We start from the raw sequence: 19024 nt of genomic DNA, 5'->3' as shown, positions 1-19024 counted from the left end.
AGGGATGTCGCGAGTAATTATGAAATTCAGTTGTTGTCACGGCTCGGGGAGCCTGGAAGCTCTGGAATAGGTGGAAGCGGCGTACGGATATCCCGATCACGCTTCCTCTACCCAGTGCAGCGGTCTAGTCTTTTCAGCAACGTATCCCGACACAGGTTATAGCCCGCCCCTTCCTGTGTTCGGGTGCGTTGCAACGCTCCTGTTTTCGGCTGCTGCTTGTCTTTCGTGCTCGTGTCCCCTGCTACCGTTTTGTTTTCCGTACTCTAAACCCCCCTTCCTTGTTAGTTTTCTTGTACCCTCTCCGGTCACCCCGCTCCGGCTCTAGGTACTCTCCTTCCCAGGTTTCTCTTTCCGGAGCTCGCTCCGATTCTTGATTCCTCCCTCTCCCCCTTTTCTCGCTCCCGTTCTCCATTCCCTTCCCGTCCTACCGCCTAACTTACTTCCCTCTATTACTTCGTTCCCGTTTCCTTACCTCCCCTTCCGCCCGCCTTTGTTTACTATTCTTGCCTTTCCGTCTTTTCAATCCTTCCGCCTTTCTTACTTACCTTCCTCCACTCGCCTTTTCTTGTTTATTGGCTCCTTCTGTGTACCGTACCCAGGAATACACTTCGGATTTGCCTTGCCTAGCCCTCTTACCTTGTTGCTGATACTTTGGACTTCCGATTTCTTACCTGCCTCTGCTATTCCTCCTTGGAGGCCTGCTGCCCAGTTCTGGAAGGGTGTGTGCCTCTTCTCCAGCAGATACTCAGCTCCTGCAAGTGTCAAGTGCTTCCTACTACAGACGATTCATCTACAGATCTCTGGGGTTTTTTCAGCCTCTGGCTTTTTTCCCCCCAACTCCGCGGCCGCGGAGGGTCACCACCGCTCACCCTTGGGGTGTCGCGGTGGCGGCCTCCTTCGGCCGCTCTCATCTACAAAAAAAAGGGAAAGCCAAGCCTAAGGAGAACCAGACCCTGAACCTACGCCGGGGAATACGAGGTGAGGAGGAAAGGGAAGTAAGGGAGGCCGAGATCCTACAGGATCAAGAGGAGATTCTCGATACCCTTGACAGTTTGCAACGCCACAATACCGCCATGGCCTCCCCTCAACAGATCCAAGAACTGATAGCCGCAGTTCAAAACCTCAACCTAGAAGTGCAAAATCTTAAAGGGGCCAATGCTACACTACAGCAACGGATCGCAGAACGAGATCTTCCGTCCACCGACCTGCCTCCCTTACCTCTTGTGTCGGGGAAATTTGATGGAACCCCCAAGAAACTCCAGGAATTTTTGGATGCATGTCATCTGCATTTTTCATTCCGTACACATACTTTCACCTCTGGTCACGCCAAGGTGGGGTTTATGATTACCCATATGTCCAGTAACGCCTTGGCCTGGGCCACTCCTCTAGTGAACAGATCTGATCCCGTCCTCCTAGATTACGAGGCCTTCAAGACTTTGATGAAACAGACGTTTCTACGTACCGAGAGTACCTACTTGGCATCCGAAGATCTGCTAGACATCAGACAAGGAAACAATGATGTTATGTCATATATCACCTCCTTCAAGCAAATCGCTGCGGAAGCAGGATGGCAAGAACAAGCACAGTATGCCATCTTTAGAAGGGGGCTGCGTGAGGAGTTGAAGGACGAACTAGCCAGGATAGAACGTCCTCTTACCTTTGCTGACCTGATCTCGGCTACTCTCCGGATAGATTTCCGACTGGCAGAACGTCGAGCAGAACGCCGCAAGACTAAGAGCAGTACATCAATACCCCCTGGCCCTTCTCTTTCCTTCCCCCCTACCTCCACTCGTCTCACAAGAGAAGAGCCTATGCAGATCGGAACCACACGTTCCCCTCTCACCGCAGAGGAACGTAGAAGAAGACGAGAAGGGAACCTGTGCATGTATTGCGGATCGCCGCTTCACCTGCTCAGGGATTGCCCCGACGTTCCACCCAGGCGTTCGGGAAACGAACACCCTCGGTAAAGCTGGGGACGCATTACCGAGGGAGCGAAGCTAGTCCCTTTGTCACCCTTTCTGTTACTTCTCCAGAGTGCACCGAAGACCACCGTCTTATGGTTATGGCTGTCACCTTGATCATCAACAAGACTACCATTCAGACACAAGCCCTGTTGGACTGCGGAGCCGCAGGCAACTTCATGGACACTCTCTGGGCCGAAAGGCAAGGCATTTCCCGTGTTGCCAAGGCCAAAGACCAAAAGGTAGAAGGCGTGGACGGAAGGCCTTTGAGCTCGGGTCTCATCACGCACACTACAGAAGTCCTTGCCTTACACATCATGCAACATTCTGAAAGTTTGTCTTTCGACTTGATCAGGGCTGCTCACTTCCCATTAATCCTCGGGATTGGGTGGTTACGAAGACACAATCCTACCATTCTCTGGTCCGAGAACGTTTTGAGTTTCCAATCCACCTTTTGCAAGACCAACTGTCTACCTCAAACAGAATTCTCTACAGTACACACCTTTTGTGGTGAAGATCCCAAAACTATCCATTGTTTGCCTGCTTATCTCGCTGAGTATGCCGACGTAGTTACAGAGAAGATCCCCCTGGATCTTCCTCCGCATAGGCCAGAAGACTGTGCCATTGATCTTCATCCAGGGTCCTTGGTTCCGTTTGGTCGCCTGTACCCGCTAACCCTCCAGGAAAAACACCATTTGAAGGAATACCTGGACAAGAACCTAGCCAACGAACTCATTAGACCTTCTAAATCCCCTGCCGGTGCATCATTGTTTTTCATCCCCAAGAAGGACACCAAAGAACTTCGTCCTTGTATTGACTACAGGGGTCTCAACAAGGTCACCATCAAAGATCGCTATCCCATGCCCCTCATCTCCGAGATCATTCAGGCCGTACATTCTGCCACTGTCTTTACTAAACTGGACCTGCGCAATGCGTATCACCTGCTCAGGGTACAAACCGGAGACGAGTGGAAGACGGCTTTTAGGACACCTTTTGGGTTGTACGAGTACCAGGTGATGCCGTTTGGGTTAGTCAACGCTCCATCTATCTTCCAGCGCTTTATGGATAGGCTCTTCTCGGATCTCCTAGGCAACTCGGTCATCGTTTATCTCGATGATATTTTGGTTTACTCTCGCACCCAAGAAGAACACTGTCTACACGTAGGGGAAGTTTTTCACAGACTCCAGGACCATCAACTCTCAGTTAAGTTGGAGAAATGTGTTTTCTCAGCATCAACTATACCCTATTTGGGATACATTCTTTCTTCGGCAGGGATAGCCGTTGATCCACGCAAGGTCAGTTCTATTTTGGAGTGGCCATCCCCTGCTTCGGTGAAGGACATTCAGAGATTCTTAGGACTCTCGAACTTTTATCGGAAGTTCGTTCTGAACTTCTCCCAATTGGTGCTCCCGATGACCTCTCTCCTCAAAAAGACCTCTTCGCCATTCCGGTGGACTACCGAAGCAGAAAGAAACTTTCAGCTGCTAAAACAATCCTTCTGTGTGGCTCCTATATTACGTCAACCCAATCAAAACCTTCCCTTTGTGGTGGAAACTGATGCCTCTTCAGCCGCTGTGGGAGCCGTCCTACTTCAGGAATTCCAAGGGAAGGAACACCCGGTATCATACTATTCCAAGACTTTGAATCCCAGTCAACGTAACTACTCTGTAATTGAGAAAGAACTGCTGGCAATGAAATTGGCCTGTATAGAGTGGCGTCATCTACTCCAAGGGGGAATGCACCCGTTCACTCTCCGAACGGACCATAAGAATCTCCAGGTGTTACGCCAGTTTGAATGCTACAACACCAGACAAGCAAGATGGGCGCATTTCTTCGCGCAGTTTGACTTTAACATCACATACATTCCGGGCAACCAGAATGTAGTAGCCGATGCCCTATCACGACGTAGTGACTATCTTATGGAACTGGAGACCAAGCCTGAGCTAATGTTTCCTGAGTCCCGTACCATAGGAACGTTATCCGCGTTCCTACAACAAGTCAAGGAAGACTCTACCGGAAGGTTTGAGGCCGATACCGGTCTAAAGAAGAAGAAGAACTATGTTATCCAAGACGGCCTATACATTGTGGACAAGAGATTGTATCTACCAACCCCTTCTCTCCGGGAAAAAGCTCTTTCCTGGTGCCACGATGCCAAGGTGGCAGGTCATCGTGGCATCTACAACACTCAGGAACTCCTACTGCGCCATTTCTTCTGGCCTCGAATAAGGGAAGAAGCCAGGCTATACGTCCAGTCATGTATTACCTGCCTACGCAATAAAGCCTCCACTCAAAGACCTTTAGGTCTGCTTGAACCGGATTCTATACCTACCGGTCCATGGACCACTGTCTCTACCGATTTCATCGTAGAGTTACCTGAATCCAGTGGTTGTACCTGTATCATGGTTGTCGTTGACTCATTCACCAAGATGGCCCATTTTTCCCCCCTACCAGGCATACCATCCGCTTCAAGTATGGCCGAGGTGTTCCTAAAAGACATTTTCAAACTGCACGGGATTCCTACTAAGATCATCTCTGATCGTGGCAGCCAATATACTTCCCGATTTTGGTCCTCTCTCTGCGAAAGACTAGGCATCGAGAGGGCTTTAACGTCCGGGTACCATCCCCAATCAAACGGCCAGACTGAACGTCTAAATGGTACACTTGAGCAATACCTAAGGTGTTTCGTCAATCAACGCCAAGATAACTGGGTTCAACTGTTGCCGACGGCCGAATTCTCGTACAACAACTCTTGTCATTCAGCCCTCGGTATGAGTCCTTTTTTCTGCACCTACGGTTACCATCCCCGTGCCTTACTTCCTTTGACCGGCATTGAATCCACAGTCCCTTCTGTAGAATCCATTGCGGAAAGCCTCCAAGAAGCTCATCGTAAGGCCAAACTAGGGCTCCAGGAAGCTCAAAACAGACACCGTTACCAGGCGAACAAACATCGGAGATCAGTTCCTGAATGGGACGTGGATTCCAAGGTTCTGCTATCAACCAAATATTTGCCAAGGTGGGTGCGCCCTTCTAAGTTGTCTCCCAGATACATAGGGCCTTATAAGATAACCCAGATAATTAATCCAGTGGCCTTCCGCTTACAATTACCCTCTCAATTACATCGTATACATCCCGTTTTCCACTCTTCTCAGCTTAAAGACTTTCATGAGGACAAATGGTCTCGTAGGAAGACTGCCTCTCCTGTGCCAAAAAGTCCAAAGACCGACATCTTTGAAGTCTCTCAGATATGCGATTCACGTTATCACAAGGGTCGTCTAGAGTATCTGGTCCACTGGAAAGGATACCCACGATCAGAAGACTCCTGGGAACCTAAAGGACATCTGGACTCCCCCCTCTTGTTACGCAAATATCATCGTAGTCACCCTGGCAAGCCAGGAGGGGTGGACCATAGGAGGGGGCATACTGTCACGGCTCGGGGAGCCTGGAAGCTCTGGAATAGGTGGAAGCGGCGTACGGATATCCCGATCACGCTTCCTCTACCCAGTGCAGCGGTCTAGTCTTTTCAGCAACGTATCCCGACACAGGTTATAGCCCGCCCCTTCCTGTGTTCGGGTGCGTTGCAACGCTCCTGTTTTCGGCTGCTGCTTGTCTTTCGTGCTCGTGTCCCCTGCTACCGTTTTGTTTTCCGTACTCTAAACCCCCCTTCCTTGTTAGTTTTCTTGTACCCTCTCCGGTCACCCCGCTCCGGCTCTAGGTACTCTCCTTCCCAGGTTTCTCTTTCCGGAGCTCGCTCCGATTCTTGATTCCTCCCTCTCCCCCTTTTCTCGCTCCCGTTCTCCATTCCCTTCCCGTCCTACCGCCTAACTTACTTCCCTCTATTACTTCGTTCCCGTTTCCTTACCTCCCCTTCCGCCCGCCTTTGTTTACTATTCTTGCCTTTCCGTCTTTTCAATCCTTCCGCCTTTCTTACTTACCTTCCTCCACTCGCCTTTTCTTGTTTATTGGCTCCTTCTGTGTACCGTACCCAGGAATACACTTCGGATTTGCCTTGCCTAGCCCTCTTACCTTGTTGCTGATACTTTGGACTTCCGATTTCTTACCTGCCTCTGCTATTCCTCCTTGGAGGCCTGCTGCCCAGTTCTGGAAGGGTGTGTGCCTCTTCTCCAGCAGATACTCAGCTCCTGCAAGTGTCAAGTGCTTCCTACTACAGACGATTCATCTACAGATCTCTGGGGTTTTTTCAGCCTCTGGCTTTTTTCCCCCCAACTCCGCGGCCGCGGAGGGTCACCACCGCTCACCCTTGGGGTGTCGCGGTGGCGGCCTCCTTCGGCCGCTCTCATCTACAAAAAAAAGGGAAAGCCAAGCCTAAGGAGAACCAGACCCTGAACCTACGCCGGGGAATACGAGGTGAGGAGGAAAGGGAAGTAAGGGAGGCCGAGATCCTACAGGATCAAGAGGAGATTCTCGATACCCTTGACAGTTGTTCTCCTTCTAGGGGGGTCTTGATCGGTTGTTGATGTCCGATTCGGCAGAGTACCCTTCGGTAAACGTTCTGGATCCATATTGCTTAGTTTTTCGTTGTGTCGAGTCTTCGTGTTGTTTGCAAGGCTTTTGTGCCATTGTTGAGAACTGGATGTTTTATCTGGTGAGTCGAGTCTGTCCTTGTAGCTGGTAACTCTTCTCTCATCCCTAACGGATTCCTTTCCGTAGTGGATGCCAAGTGGCCTCCTTTCGTCAGTGTCCCGTGTTCTGGTTTCAGGATGAATTTTATGAGATGTATAATGTGGGACTTGGTGACGCGTAGGACCGTCCGAGTGACTCTCGAGCGGCCTCCTTTCATCCGAATCGTGTGCACTAACTCCTGAGTATGTTTTAAGGGGTTTGTAGTGTGATGCTCGAGATCTTGCAGAGCTTTCTGTCTTATCGGTGGGAACGTGTTCCTTGCTTGGTATGTGATCTCTCACTTTTGATCCTTGGCGAGAGTTCTCCTTACCACTGCTTATTTCTTCCAGGTAGTAACCTAGGTCTCTAAGGGCTCTGGACTCGGCCTTGAGCTTCCGTCTCGTGCTTGATGAAGATATGTGAATGTATACACTGTCTATGGAGTGAGGACTCGAAAATTCAATGACATTGAGATGGTCTGATGTTATTGATCTGAGAGACGAAACTTGATGAAGTAGGTCCATTATTACGGATCTATTTAGAACCTGGTTGCACTTTGATTTGTAACTAGGTTGCAAGAAAAAAGAGCGGGTGTCGGTTGTTCTATTGAGTCTCGTTAGACGAGTACGTTTCCATTCTCTATCAGAATACTTTGGCGGCGTCGTCCAGTTGAGTTCCCTTTTTTGATAGTGGTCCCTGGATTCTCTTTTTTGTTGCGTGATAGCTCTGGATTTCCACCTGTATGGAGTGCGATTGTTTTTCTGGTTGTTAGGGTCGTCCCGTTTTTTGATGCTAGAAGCGTGTCTTTTTTTTGACCAAGGGGAGGTCTTTCGTTTCAAGTCATCAACCACATGGAATGGTGTAGTTTTAGGCTCAAGGAGTCTGATTTTTTAGGAGGTGTATCATTATTCCGGTTCCAATCGAAGGAGACAGTTTTTCTTTTAGATTGGCAGTTGTTATCAGATGTTGGGTCTTTGGCCAGCCATTGAAAAGAGAGTTCCAGGGCGTTTTCCATTAGATCGCTTTCAGTGGAGGAGAGAGATCTGTTGCTGTTCAATTTGATCTGGTTGTTTTGAGTTTCTTTCTGTTTCAATGATTTCGTTGAAATTTTGATGTACTTTCGTTTAGTTGAAAGTGAAGATTTTTGAAAGGCCTTGACATGGCCTGTTGCCAATTTGGGCTGCGCAGTTATCCCGGTCTTTGGCTTCGTGGCTAGTGCTGAAGATGTGGATGGACCATCAGCAGAAACTCTGAGCTCTAGGTCTTTATTGTTAATTATGCAGCCGTTGACTGCCTTTGTCTTGCTCGGTGGCAGTGTTAAGAAGTTGAGAGTGGTTTGATTTCCATGGGTTTGGCCTTCGTGGATTTTGTTTGTCGACTCTGATGTGAGGCTTAGCAGAGAAAGACTTGAGTTCCGCTTGTCGGGCGTCACAGTCGTTCAGGAACTCTTGGCTGATACAGCCAGATGAGAGTTGCTTTTTTTGTCAGTGGTTCCTGCTTTGAAGTGAAATGTTTTCTCTGGTGGGAATTCGACTTGGGATTGTACAGATTTTGTTTCCAGGTGTTGTTAGTCCCTTGTTTGAGTACTGACTTCTTTGGTGATCTTTCTGTTTTCTATTTTTGAAGTAATGAATCCTTCTAAAAAGGTTAATTTTGTCTGTGTAGAAGCTGCCAATGTTACTTGGTCCTTTACAGAGTCGTTGAGTGATTCATACAGTTTAGTGAACGGAGCTAGGGCTATAGTGATAGCTGACATTATCACCAGTAGATCCTGTTTTTTGTTTGGTGTTTCTTTACCAGAGTCTCCCATGATTTCACTTTGTCTCCTGTTCTTTGGCGTTGTACTTGGCGTGGGATGATTCGCGGTTTGAACTTCTTGCAATCGGTTGGTCATTGGCGTTTTGGACAGCGTCAAATGTTCCTGGTGTGGGATAACCTGCGTATGTTTTGAGGGCAAAGGTTGCGTTATAGGTCTCTCAAATTTTGAGTTTGATGGGTCCAGTTTCTTGAGTGTTGGACAAGGGTTTAGCGTTTTGCTAGATAGAGCTGTTGGTTCTAGCACCCCATCATGTAGCAGATTTTCATTATGCGTATTTAGCTTATTAAGGCTGTGCATTGGTGCAGGGTACTTTGAGAAGTTTCCTGGAGTGTTAAGTTCCAAGTCCACTGATGCTGGAGGCTTCCCAAAATGCCATCTTTTGTTAGTAAGTAGTTGAGGGCTCGAAGCATTTGGGTTGGGAGAGTTTATGTTGAAGTCTAGTCTCATTGGAATGGCGGGGGAGTCAGTGTGATCGTTTTCTTCAAGTGTTCCTTCCAGAAGTTCTGCATCAGAAATCTCACTTTTCCCTGTAAAGACCTTTTTTCCTTGTTTACTGAAAAATGTATCAATGGTGCCCACTGATGGCTTCTGGGCCTCTTTATTCCGATTTGCTGGGGCAGACTGCAAGTTGTTTGTTGGTTGTCTGCACGTAAGAGGTTTAGTTTTGCCTGGTTTTGTTCTTTCTTCCTTCGTAGGCGAGTGTTTGGCCTTCGTTGAGTTTTTAGGTGATGTTTTGTTAGTTTTGAATGAAGGGTCCTTCTCAATGGCCCCCAATGATACTGCCTTTAAGGTTGTTAAAGGGGGCGTTGGATCGTGGTTTATGGAGCTGTCACTTTCTGAATCCTCAATTGTTGAGTAAGAGCAATCCTGAGCAAACAATCTCCAGGTTTCCCATACTGGGTGGGGGACTGGCTAAGTCCTCCCTGGCCACCACCGGATGGATATCAATGTCAATTTTTATTTTGTTTCCCCCGTGACTAGAGGCGTCATTGTTGCTCAATTTTATGGTGTCACTGACCGCGTTAATTGTAGGTATGGTGGGACGTGTACAGTTCCCCACCGAGTCTGTAGATGTCGCGGGATCTGGCAAGGAGTTTTCTCTGTCCGATTCGGGGAGAGGCGCTCCTATGCCTGCTCCCGTCAAGCCGAGCTGTGCTGGTGAGCTCCCTCCCCCTCACACTCTGTCTGCTGCTTCCGGGCCAGGAGGGCCGTGCGGAGGCAGACAGCCCTCGAGGTGGAGCTCCTCGCCACAGACGGCCCCCTCCTCGAGAGGAGCCCCACCCGCGTCCGCTGTGGGCGACAGAGAACGCGAGGAGGGCCCCGTGGGAGTGTCCTCAGCGCTCGGCTGAACGCCGTCCAGGAGAGGTCGAGCCAGAGCTCCCAGACCAGACGGTGAGTGTGGGTTTGTCAGGGAAGCCGAGCGATCCTTGTTGCGATCGCATTCACAGGTCGCTGCAGCTGGCGGAGGCGCCGACACTCCCAGACCCGCCATTGAGGTAGGGTCAGCCTGCGTGTTGGAGGCTGCCTCCGCAGTCTCCGTACCGGCTCCTTTTCTCCCAGCGGTCGAGCCGACGCTCCCAGACCAGCCGGGCGGTAGAGAGGAGCCGGGGGTGTTGAGTTGACGCCATCCTGGGCTCCCTCCTGTTCCTCCGTTCCTGGGGGTCGAGCCGACGCTCCCAGACCTGCCCGAGCTTGTAGGGGAGCCTGGAGTGTCGGGTCCTCATGGGTGATGGCGGCTCCCTGGCCCTGTGTTGTTGAAGGTCGAGCTGGCGTTCCCAGACCTGCCATGGGGTGAAGGGAAGCCTGGGATGGCTTAGCTGTCCCGGCGTTGTCGTCCTTCTGCCGCATCGCCCCTAGTTGGTGGGAAGATATTCCCGGATCTCCCAAAAGGAAAGGCGCGACTTGCGGCCGCGGGGTCACGGGGAGCTGAGTATCCTCTGCTTTTGGCCCCTCTGTTGGTCGAGCCGATGCTCCCAGGCTTCCTTGACTTTGGGGATTTGGCAGAGGTTTGTGAGTTTGTTGAGGGGGGGGGTGAGTGGTCTTGCGACTTGTAGTTTCTTGCTTCTTGAAAGGTTTTTGTGGGGGCTGCGGTGCTCCAGCCTGCTGTCTTCGCTGCAGGTTCTCTGGCTTCTTAGCCAGTGCACCTCCTCTTCAGGGGCGGGAGTGGCACGCTTCCTGTTGCTAGTATCAGTGCTGGAGTTGTAAGGGAAGTCCCGGCGGTCCTGGCTCGGACTGCCACGGACTGCCTTGACTCTGCAGCCTTGACTCCGCAGCCCGCTCCGCGGATAGATGGGTGTTTTATGGACACACCTTCACTAGGAAACAGCACTGTAGAAAGACTGCCACGGACTGCCTTGACTCTGCAGCCTTGACTCTGCAGCCTTGTCTCTGCAGCCTTGTCTCTGCTGCCCGCTTTGCGGATAGATGGGTGTTTTATGGACACACCTTCACTAGGAAACAGCACTGCCTCCCTGGCACCCCCTGCACTACGGGACTGTGTCTGTATCCCTACAGCCCCTCCTTCCCAGCACTTATCTGCACTTACTCGCACTGCCACTAGCTGGCCCTTGTTACTTTCCTGTATGCTATTACCCTGTACTGCACTTTCCCCTCTCCCTTTCCTCTCCTCCCTTGCACTTGCGCGATCTGAATGACACAATGCCTAGTATGATCGTTGTATGTCTTCCCTTGTTTTTTCCCCCCCCTGCCTCGTCGCGCCTTGATACACTTGTGTATAGGCGCGTTATAAACACCATATCATATCATATCATATCATATCATATCACTGTAGAAAGACTGCCACGGACTGCCTTGACTCTGCAGCCTTGACTCCGCCACAATGAATGTGGTGCACAACAAAGCACTTTTATTTTTTTATTTTTAAGGTTCAATGTGGCAAGGCCTCCAACCCGTCTCGGACCCAACCCCCAACAAGTACCCGGTGCCACAATGGACTAGGAATCAGGCCGGTGTGTATTCAAATATATGTATATTTATTAATTTAATTCAATCAAATTTCACATAAAGATTAACATCAGCCACCAATTCTGTTGTAACACAAGAACTAAATGACGTCCGTAAAGCACCAACACCGTGATACGTAGCCTCAATGAATTCCTTTTAAATCAGCCACCAATACAGGAAAATAACAGGAAAATAACAATTCAAGACACACAGTGATTTCTGATTTAAAACACAATGTTATAATACCTTTCCCCCAGCAACCCTCGCCCTCCAAACATTAATAAAACTTGACTCTGCTTAATGGAAGGCAGTGGCAGAGAGTGGGCACACAATGGGAAAATCGGATTTGGATTTTCAGTCACAGAGGCAATCTTAATGAAAGAAAAGCAATATGAAATTTGTTTTGCTGCACCTAAAAAGAACAGGCAGGGCTTTGGGGTATTTGTCAGAGCACAATGGGAAAATTGTTTTTTGGATTAGGATCATAGATGCAATGTAAGAAAGCAAAGCAATGGCAAATTCGTGTTGCCAAACCTAACAAGAACAGGCGGGGCTTTGGGGTTTTGGTCAGAGCACTGGGTACACCAGGGCAATTTCGTTTTGCACCTTGCATCTTCAAAGGCACTACCAGGCTTCCCCTTCTGATTTAAAATGAAGGGGATCAATGGAGAATTTCGTTTTTACGCCCTGCGCAGACACGTGGAAGCATGGCTTTGGGATTAATTCTTTGGGCAAATCTTTATGTCTATACCGGCTCACAATACAATGGGAAAAGATTGTTGGTTTTCAAATGCCAATAATACCCATCCCGTGATCACTATAGGGGAATTAATTGATTTACTTTGATTAAATATGCTAGTGATCTACACAGACCAACAGGATATTTTTCAATGGGGAAATAACTAAAACGATGCTGGAAGAATATAGGGCCTACTCAATCTATGGCTTTGGGGTAGTTCTACTTACAGGAGAGGCCTTGAACTGGGCCTCAGGAACATCAGGGCACAGCTGTGACAGCAAGGAGTCAGTCAATGATCTCCTCTGAGTCCTCGAAGGGGTTCAAATGAGCTTCTGTGTCTCCTGGCCTCTCTGCTAGGATGTTTCTCGCCAGATTTCAGCAGCAGGAATAAGTGAAAAAGATGGAAGATCCCTAGCTCTCATGCAAACTGGTTTATTTATAGGGCAAAAAAAACATCACAAACTTGTCATGATTCTTGTGAAAGAGATTGGCTGGTTTTCACTACTCACCTCCCACCTGTGTGCTAATAGGACAAGGGGATGGGGGAGCGATTTGTGACCACTGTGGGAGGAGAAAGCTTCATCATCCCACTTTGACATCTGGGCTAGGGATATTTAGGGCACAGCAATCTCAGAACATGGCAAGTAGTCCACATTTCCAAATCTTTGCATGTATGAATATATTTTTAAGAACTACATTTCAAGGCAAATCAGATACGGCTAGTCTGGAGTCTGCACACCCTTCCTATGCAGAGATACAGTTTTTCTTCATTTACTCAGGAGCAACATCATTGAAAAAGATGCCACTTTATGGTCCTCACGTTAATTATTACCTGCATGCTCTTACCAACTTTCACATCTCTCGAAATCAAGGGAAGGCCCAAATCACATTTTCATTAATAACTTTCATTATGTTTATCACACCAAACTCGTTTTTTAGCATGGTTACAAGGGGGTGACTGTGACCTGGATCTGGATGCCTGTTGTGACATGCATGCTGCCCTTTTTATGCAATTAAATGTATTTCTCCCATTTTAATGAAACTGCAGTTTCATATCCTCTGTCTCTCTGGCCCCCACCCTTACTCCCTGAGTTTTGTTTCTTCCTAGACATGTGACCAAGCAGAGCAGCCTGGACATTTTATGGGACTTGTGACCTGGAGATCAATCCTGCTGCCAGAACAGACCATGCTTTATCTGGTCTTCAGCACATTTCTGATCTAAGAAGTATTTCTTTCTTGTATTTTTAAGGCAAGGCTCTGCTTGATGATGACACCCAGGCCCCTTGCTTCAGGTCAGCAGAGGGAATGCTTTTGAGGTTAGGTTTCATGTTTTGGGGAAATGACCAGCTCAGGCCTTATGTCTGACCTAATTTCTGTGCTGGCCTTATATTTCGGTGAGCATTCACAAATGACTTTTTTATTTGCTGTCAGCATACCTATAAACCCAATAAGTTAAGATAAAATGGCTGGCTAGAAGATTGGACCTGGTGAGAATGGCAGTGACAAAATGAGCACTTGGGGACTTTAGTCCATGAAATGAAATCAAAAGCCTGCATACAATGGGCAATTAGGATTCTAGTAGTGTAGGATACATTGTAAATCATGTCAACAGATTAGTTTCATTCATTCATTATGTTTTTAAAAAAAATAAGCATTGTGATTTTATTTATTGATTAATTGGTTCACAAAATTGCATTAAGTGTGTGTGTATTGGAATGAGATTTAATTGTATTTTGTATAAACCCAACAAACTTGAAAATTGGCTTGATTAAGCATATCTGAAATATTATTTTACTCACACCAGTCCATTGCTCATTGGAATCCTGTAATTCAAGGGTTGACAGTCCTTAAATATATCCCAGAATGTTTGAAATGTTCCACAACTAGGTTCTTTGGTTAAGGCATTTTCTGCACACCTGGGCCTACTCCCTGTCACATGATCAGTGGGTAAATTGAAGCTGACCAGGTCCAAAGCTTGTCACTTCATGCTAGAGGACATTTCTTTTTTTGCTCCTTAGTGGTCAATATTAGTATAAAGAAAATCCTGCAAACAATACAATAGAATGGCATGAAATCTTAGAGCAAAGTAGGTAACATTGGAATATATCGGTATATTCTACAGCTCCATAAAAATACTTACACGTACCGTACATGGGCAACCACACATGGGAAGAGACCCACAAACAAAAGAGATCTCACAATTTGAATAGTTTAGAAAGAGGTAGGAGGAAGAAGGAAAATGGAGTCAATCTAGCACAATCTGGCACTTCCCCCTAACCAAAAGGCACCACAGACCAACAAGCCCACCACACAAGACCCTTGGCCATACACTTCGTTAAACTTTTTGACATTTCTAAATCTGGATCAGATTATTTGTATGCAATGTATTCTGACAGGTGGGTTTTAGTGGGAAAGGATGGTCTAAGTTTGGAAGCTTGAGTTCAGGCCGCTTTGCATCAAAATATTTCTTATTGATACTTTAAGCATAGGTGATGAGATGAAAAGGGCTTAAAGAAACAAGCTCAGCAAAGTTGTAGGCATATAGAGAGCGCCATTTATCATACATACATTTTTCGCTAAATAGTGATGAAAGAGTCATGTGTTCAAGCCAATCACACTGCAAGTGAGAACTAGGTGAAGAATTAGGTTTGATGGAATTGTATGATATGCAGTCAGATCATTTGACTCAGCTTTTATATGCCACGTCACTGGATGAAGCGGGTAAGTGTTTGAGGTACGCAGTGAAAGACCTTTGAACAATTAATGTTTTGTGTATCAACACGTCTTCACCAACCACCTTCAAATGTTCACTTATCATTTAGTAAAATGTTTTCACTGAAAGGATCCATTTGTGTTTTCACCCAAAATAGATGTTCCCGTCCACTCCAGAAAATGGCTACACTCTATGCCCCTGCAGCATGTGTGCTATGAGTCTATATTATGATACCAGAACAGTCAGTGGGTGCTATACAGGTGGATTAAGGTGGCACACCCTTGAGGTGAAGCTTCACTCACCTGGTACAATGCTCAGACCCTGCAAAAACAGTGGGTAGGCCTACAACTATCAAGAACGTCAACTAAAATAAGAAGATCAAAAGTATCCGGCAATGGAAGTTGCTCCCAGAAAGCATGTGGTTAAGTGTGAGTTGGAAATCCCGGTCAGTGAATCCCCACCGGGACAACTGTATTTGCAGATATAATTACTCCAACTACACACATGAGAATGTCGTTTGTTGATGGTTTTATAGATTTGATGATGGGACAGCCGCAGTCTTGGTAGCTTCCAATGCCCAAGTTAAGCAGCAGGAAAGGAGTGATTCCTGCAGCCACAGGTGCGGGCAGGTGCAGAAGAAAGGAGGAAAAACAAAAGAGGGACAATCAGAGAAAAGAAGGGGAAGTGAGGGAAGTGAGGGAAGGGCAGGGGGAGGGAACGAAGGATGGAAGGAAGGGAGGTACGGAGGGAGGACAGGCACTAACTGTTGAGCAAAGGGAGAACCACAGCAGAGGTAAGACCTCAGCTCACTCAGAGCAGTGGGATTGGCAGGATTTGTCGTGTGCATCATGTAGTGCTGCGGGACAACCGTAAACCCACTGCTGTGGTGTATATATGGACACATAGGCCTCATTCTAAGTCAGCCAGTCCGGTGCCGGTATTCATGGATACCAGCACTTTACCGGACCTGCCAACTAGAGGTTTGCAGGTGGGGCACCTGTGTTACCTCCAGCAGGTGTCCTACCGGCAGAAAAAGCGGACATAACCGGCACCGGTATTGCTGTTATCGGTAGTCACCGCAAATCCCCTCATGGAGTCCGATCCGATTGGACTCCATGGGAATGGGAAATAATTATTCCGGTAGCATCGGGATTTCAGGCGGCGGAAACAGTGGTATAGGGTTAGCGCAGCCATCCGGCTACCGGCGGGCTGTACCTCCAACCTCGTAATGAGGGCCAGTGCCCTGTCGAAAACCACAGCTGTTTTGGGCAATTAGCCACGGAGCGGCATTCGTGCCATTAATGCATGGTTTTGTGAAGGCGTAAAACAAACTGAAAACCCAGTATATAACAGCATGGCATACGCTGACAATAGCTAAAAGCAGTTGGGACCTACACATACTCCTGCTCTATCAGTTGTTTGCTTACAATAACAGGTGAAGGCACTCATATAGACAGCATATGGGCCTTGGTGGCTTTTTCCACCCTTCTTACTCATGGACATAGCTCTCAACCATTTGTGTAGCAAAGGCGGGTGAAAACACCCGATTGTGTTTTTGGCGGGTGAGAGGCCCATTGAAATGAATGGGTGTGCAGGAGGCTTGACGGGTGATTCAGCGCTTTACAAGGCGGGTGACACCCGCCAAAAGCGTGTGAGTTGAGAGCTATGCATGGAAACAGTATGTTGGAACTAATACCGCACAGTGCACAACATTAATGAAAAGCTCTATAAAGGAAGTTCAGGCAGCTGTGCACTGTCCATAAACAAATACAAGAGCACATTAAAACAGGCAGAGGATTCAATGAAATACGTCTGAAAATACATGCAAACGTTTCAGACTTGCGACATCTGGTTGTTAGGAAACAGAAGAGTTGCGTAATTTCACAGTTTACAACCGAACCAACATTATTTTGATACGGGTGAAAAATAAGTAATACTGTAACGTGGATAAACAAATTAAAGTCTCCCGATGATACAAGTAGACAAGTTGGCGCCTTACTTTCCAAATACCTTGGAATGTTGTTACATGCTGTATATGACATGGAAGACATAGGAAGCATGTTATCAGTTTTGGCCTGGAGAGCTGAGAGACTTGGCCACACCCACCGAATGTGGGGCTGTTACTGAATAATGAGCATGGGGGCATCGACGCCATTCAAAGAACGGATTCTGCCAACACCTGACAGTATCCGTGATTTGGGTTGCTCTTACCCTCACGTTGAACTACATAAATGCCTTAATGCCTCCAATAGGAGGGGCACCTTCGTTCATTCACCTCGAAAAAAGTGAATCTCCATTGACTTAAATGGAAGCACTCCCCCGAACTAGGTGGAAAGCACCCTCCTTTCGAGTTAAGGAGCTGAAAGGTATAACGCGAGGCTACCACTGAATAATTTGCATGGGCGGCACAAAAGTTAATTTCAGTTGACTTCAATGGGATCACCCGTCCAAAAATAAGCGGCTCCACCCCCCTTTGAGAGTGAACGAGTAACGTGGGCCTGTCACTGAATATTCTGCGTCGGTGGCAACACAATCCCATTCTTACAACACGTGAAAGACTCGAGCGTGAATCTCTGCTGTGTCAGACAGCAGTCTAGGGTGCAGTGGGATTTCGGGTGTCTGACGCCACTTCAACAATGTCCAAACCCCATGGCATAGGCCCTCCCATCACAATACGTGTGGGGCAACTCGCAACATATCGACCCAGCAACCACAAGTTGATCCTACAGCCAGGAAGAAGGCATATGTTTCTGGCTTGATGGCACGGGAGATTCCCATTTTTGGAGGGGGAGGTCCCAGAGGGGGCGTTGTGAGGGTCACCCACTAAAGTTTACAGGAGGCATTTGGCTTGCTGTAAGGACGAACATACTTTGAGTACCTCCATACCTAAAATACCAAAAAGTGGTGTGTCAAGTTGTCAGGGCCTGAATTACTTTGAACAAACAGTCCATGAATTACATAAAACGATAATGCATAAAAACTTTACCCAGCTGCCCATGCCCCCTGGGAAGTCTGTCAAGCACAAAGCCCTCAGCTGCTCAGTGAAGGCTGCGTAGGCTGTCACAACGTCACCGCCATCTTGGGTCCCCAACGACCCCATCGGTCGGCGAGCGGGAGGGAGGGCTCGCCTCTCTCGGGCTGGGCTGCTGCAGCGGCCGAGCAGGGCCTGTAAATAAAGTAGCTGGCACTGGAGCCGGAGCGTGACAGGGGATATTCGCATCTGAAGCGTCTTCCGGTTGCCAGGAAACAAGGACGCGGCGTGTGGCTGGAGGCCTTCACTGCTGTAGCGTACATGGCCTGGCAAGCACATTTCACACAAAACACCATCACCCTCATCGGGCTCAGGGGAACAGAGCAATCCCGGGGCCCCACGGTAGTAAATACTTTCACACAGTAGTTGTTCAGCAATAAAACAAAAGCTGCGGCTAACGGGTGACTAGAGGAGAATTGCCCGTGTATTTAAATAACATTTTTGTTCCCTTACTTAGTAACAAATGTTTTCAATCTGAACTACTGTCATTTTCCGTTTTCTCTCGCTGCTTCTTCCCAAATGACGTGAAATCTGAACAGTAGCTGTTTGCGCAGTTCCGATTTCCCCGGGAATAATAGCGTGGGGCTCATTACAAGTTTGATGGTATCTCGACAGTAATACCACTGAGGTATTATACGGTATTACCGTTACCGCCACTTGGTCTGGCAGTATTAGCATTGGAGGTATTTACTCCAGCGGTAATAGTATTACCTCTGGCTGAATTACCAGATAATAATACAACAGATTTGGAGGTGAAGTGGAGGAGTTACCGCCAGCTTTTTTACCTCCAAAAATCGTTGTTATTACCATCCAGTAATGGTGCTGGAGGTAATAATGGCAAACTTGTAATTTGGCGGTGCAAGAAAAATGGAGGTAAACTGAATTACCTCCACTTTTTTTCTCGCACTGCCAAAACTCGAATGAGCCCAATTGTATTCTCAAAGCTTTAAAACTTACACCTTTTCCTTAGCAACCCCAAAACAATAAACTACTTCAGTACCATTTTGTATAGGAAAAAGGCCACAGCTGCTCTATTGACAAGTGTTAGCTCACAGGCGATCCATCCGGGCGATCCACCAATGATGACACATGTTCAAGTCCTTTGCTGAGCTGGCTCCCAGCTATATCCAAGTGGATGGAATCGTTATTGCTTCTGGGTACACTCAGTGTTCCGTTC

At 47.8% G+C, this 19024-nt stretch overlaps 1 protein-coding gene across 1 annotated transcript in view; it reads right to left on the bottom strand.

Moving 5' to 3' along the window:
* Positions 1-18017, bottom strand: part of LRRC43 (leucine rich repeat containing 43) — a 679247-nt gene extending 661230 nt beyond the window's left edge. The window contains exon 1 of the mRNA XM_069619596.1: positions 17803-18017. Coding sequence (XP_069475697.1) covers positions 17803-17916 — 114 coding nt within the window. The 5' untranslated portion in view covers positions 17917-18017. The remainder of the gene's footprint in view (positions 1-17802) is intronic.
* Positions 18018-19024: the final 1007 nt, after the last annotated feature.

The sequence above is a fragment of the Ambystoma mexicanum genome, chromosome 10 (genome assembly GCF_040938575.1).
Source record: "Ambystoma mexicanum isolate Mex_15411 chromosome 10, UKY_AmexF1_1, whole genome shotgun sequence".
NCBI lineage: Eukaryota > Metazoa > Chordata > Amphibia > Caudata > Ambystomatidae > Ambystoma > Ambystoma mexicanum.
The sequence above is the reverse complement of the archived record's forward strand: the minus strand, read 5'-3'. Positions and strand labels throughout refer to the sequence as shown.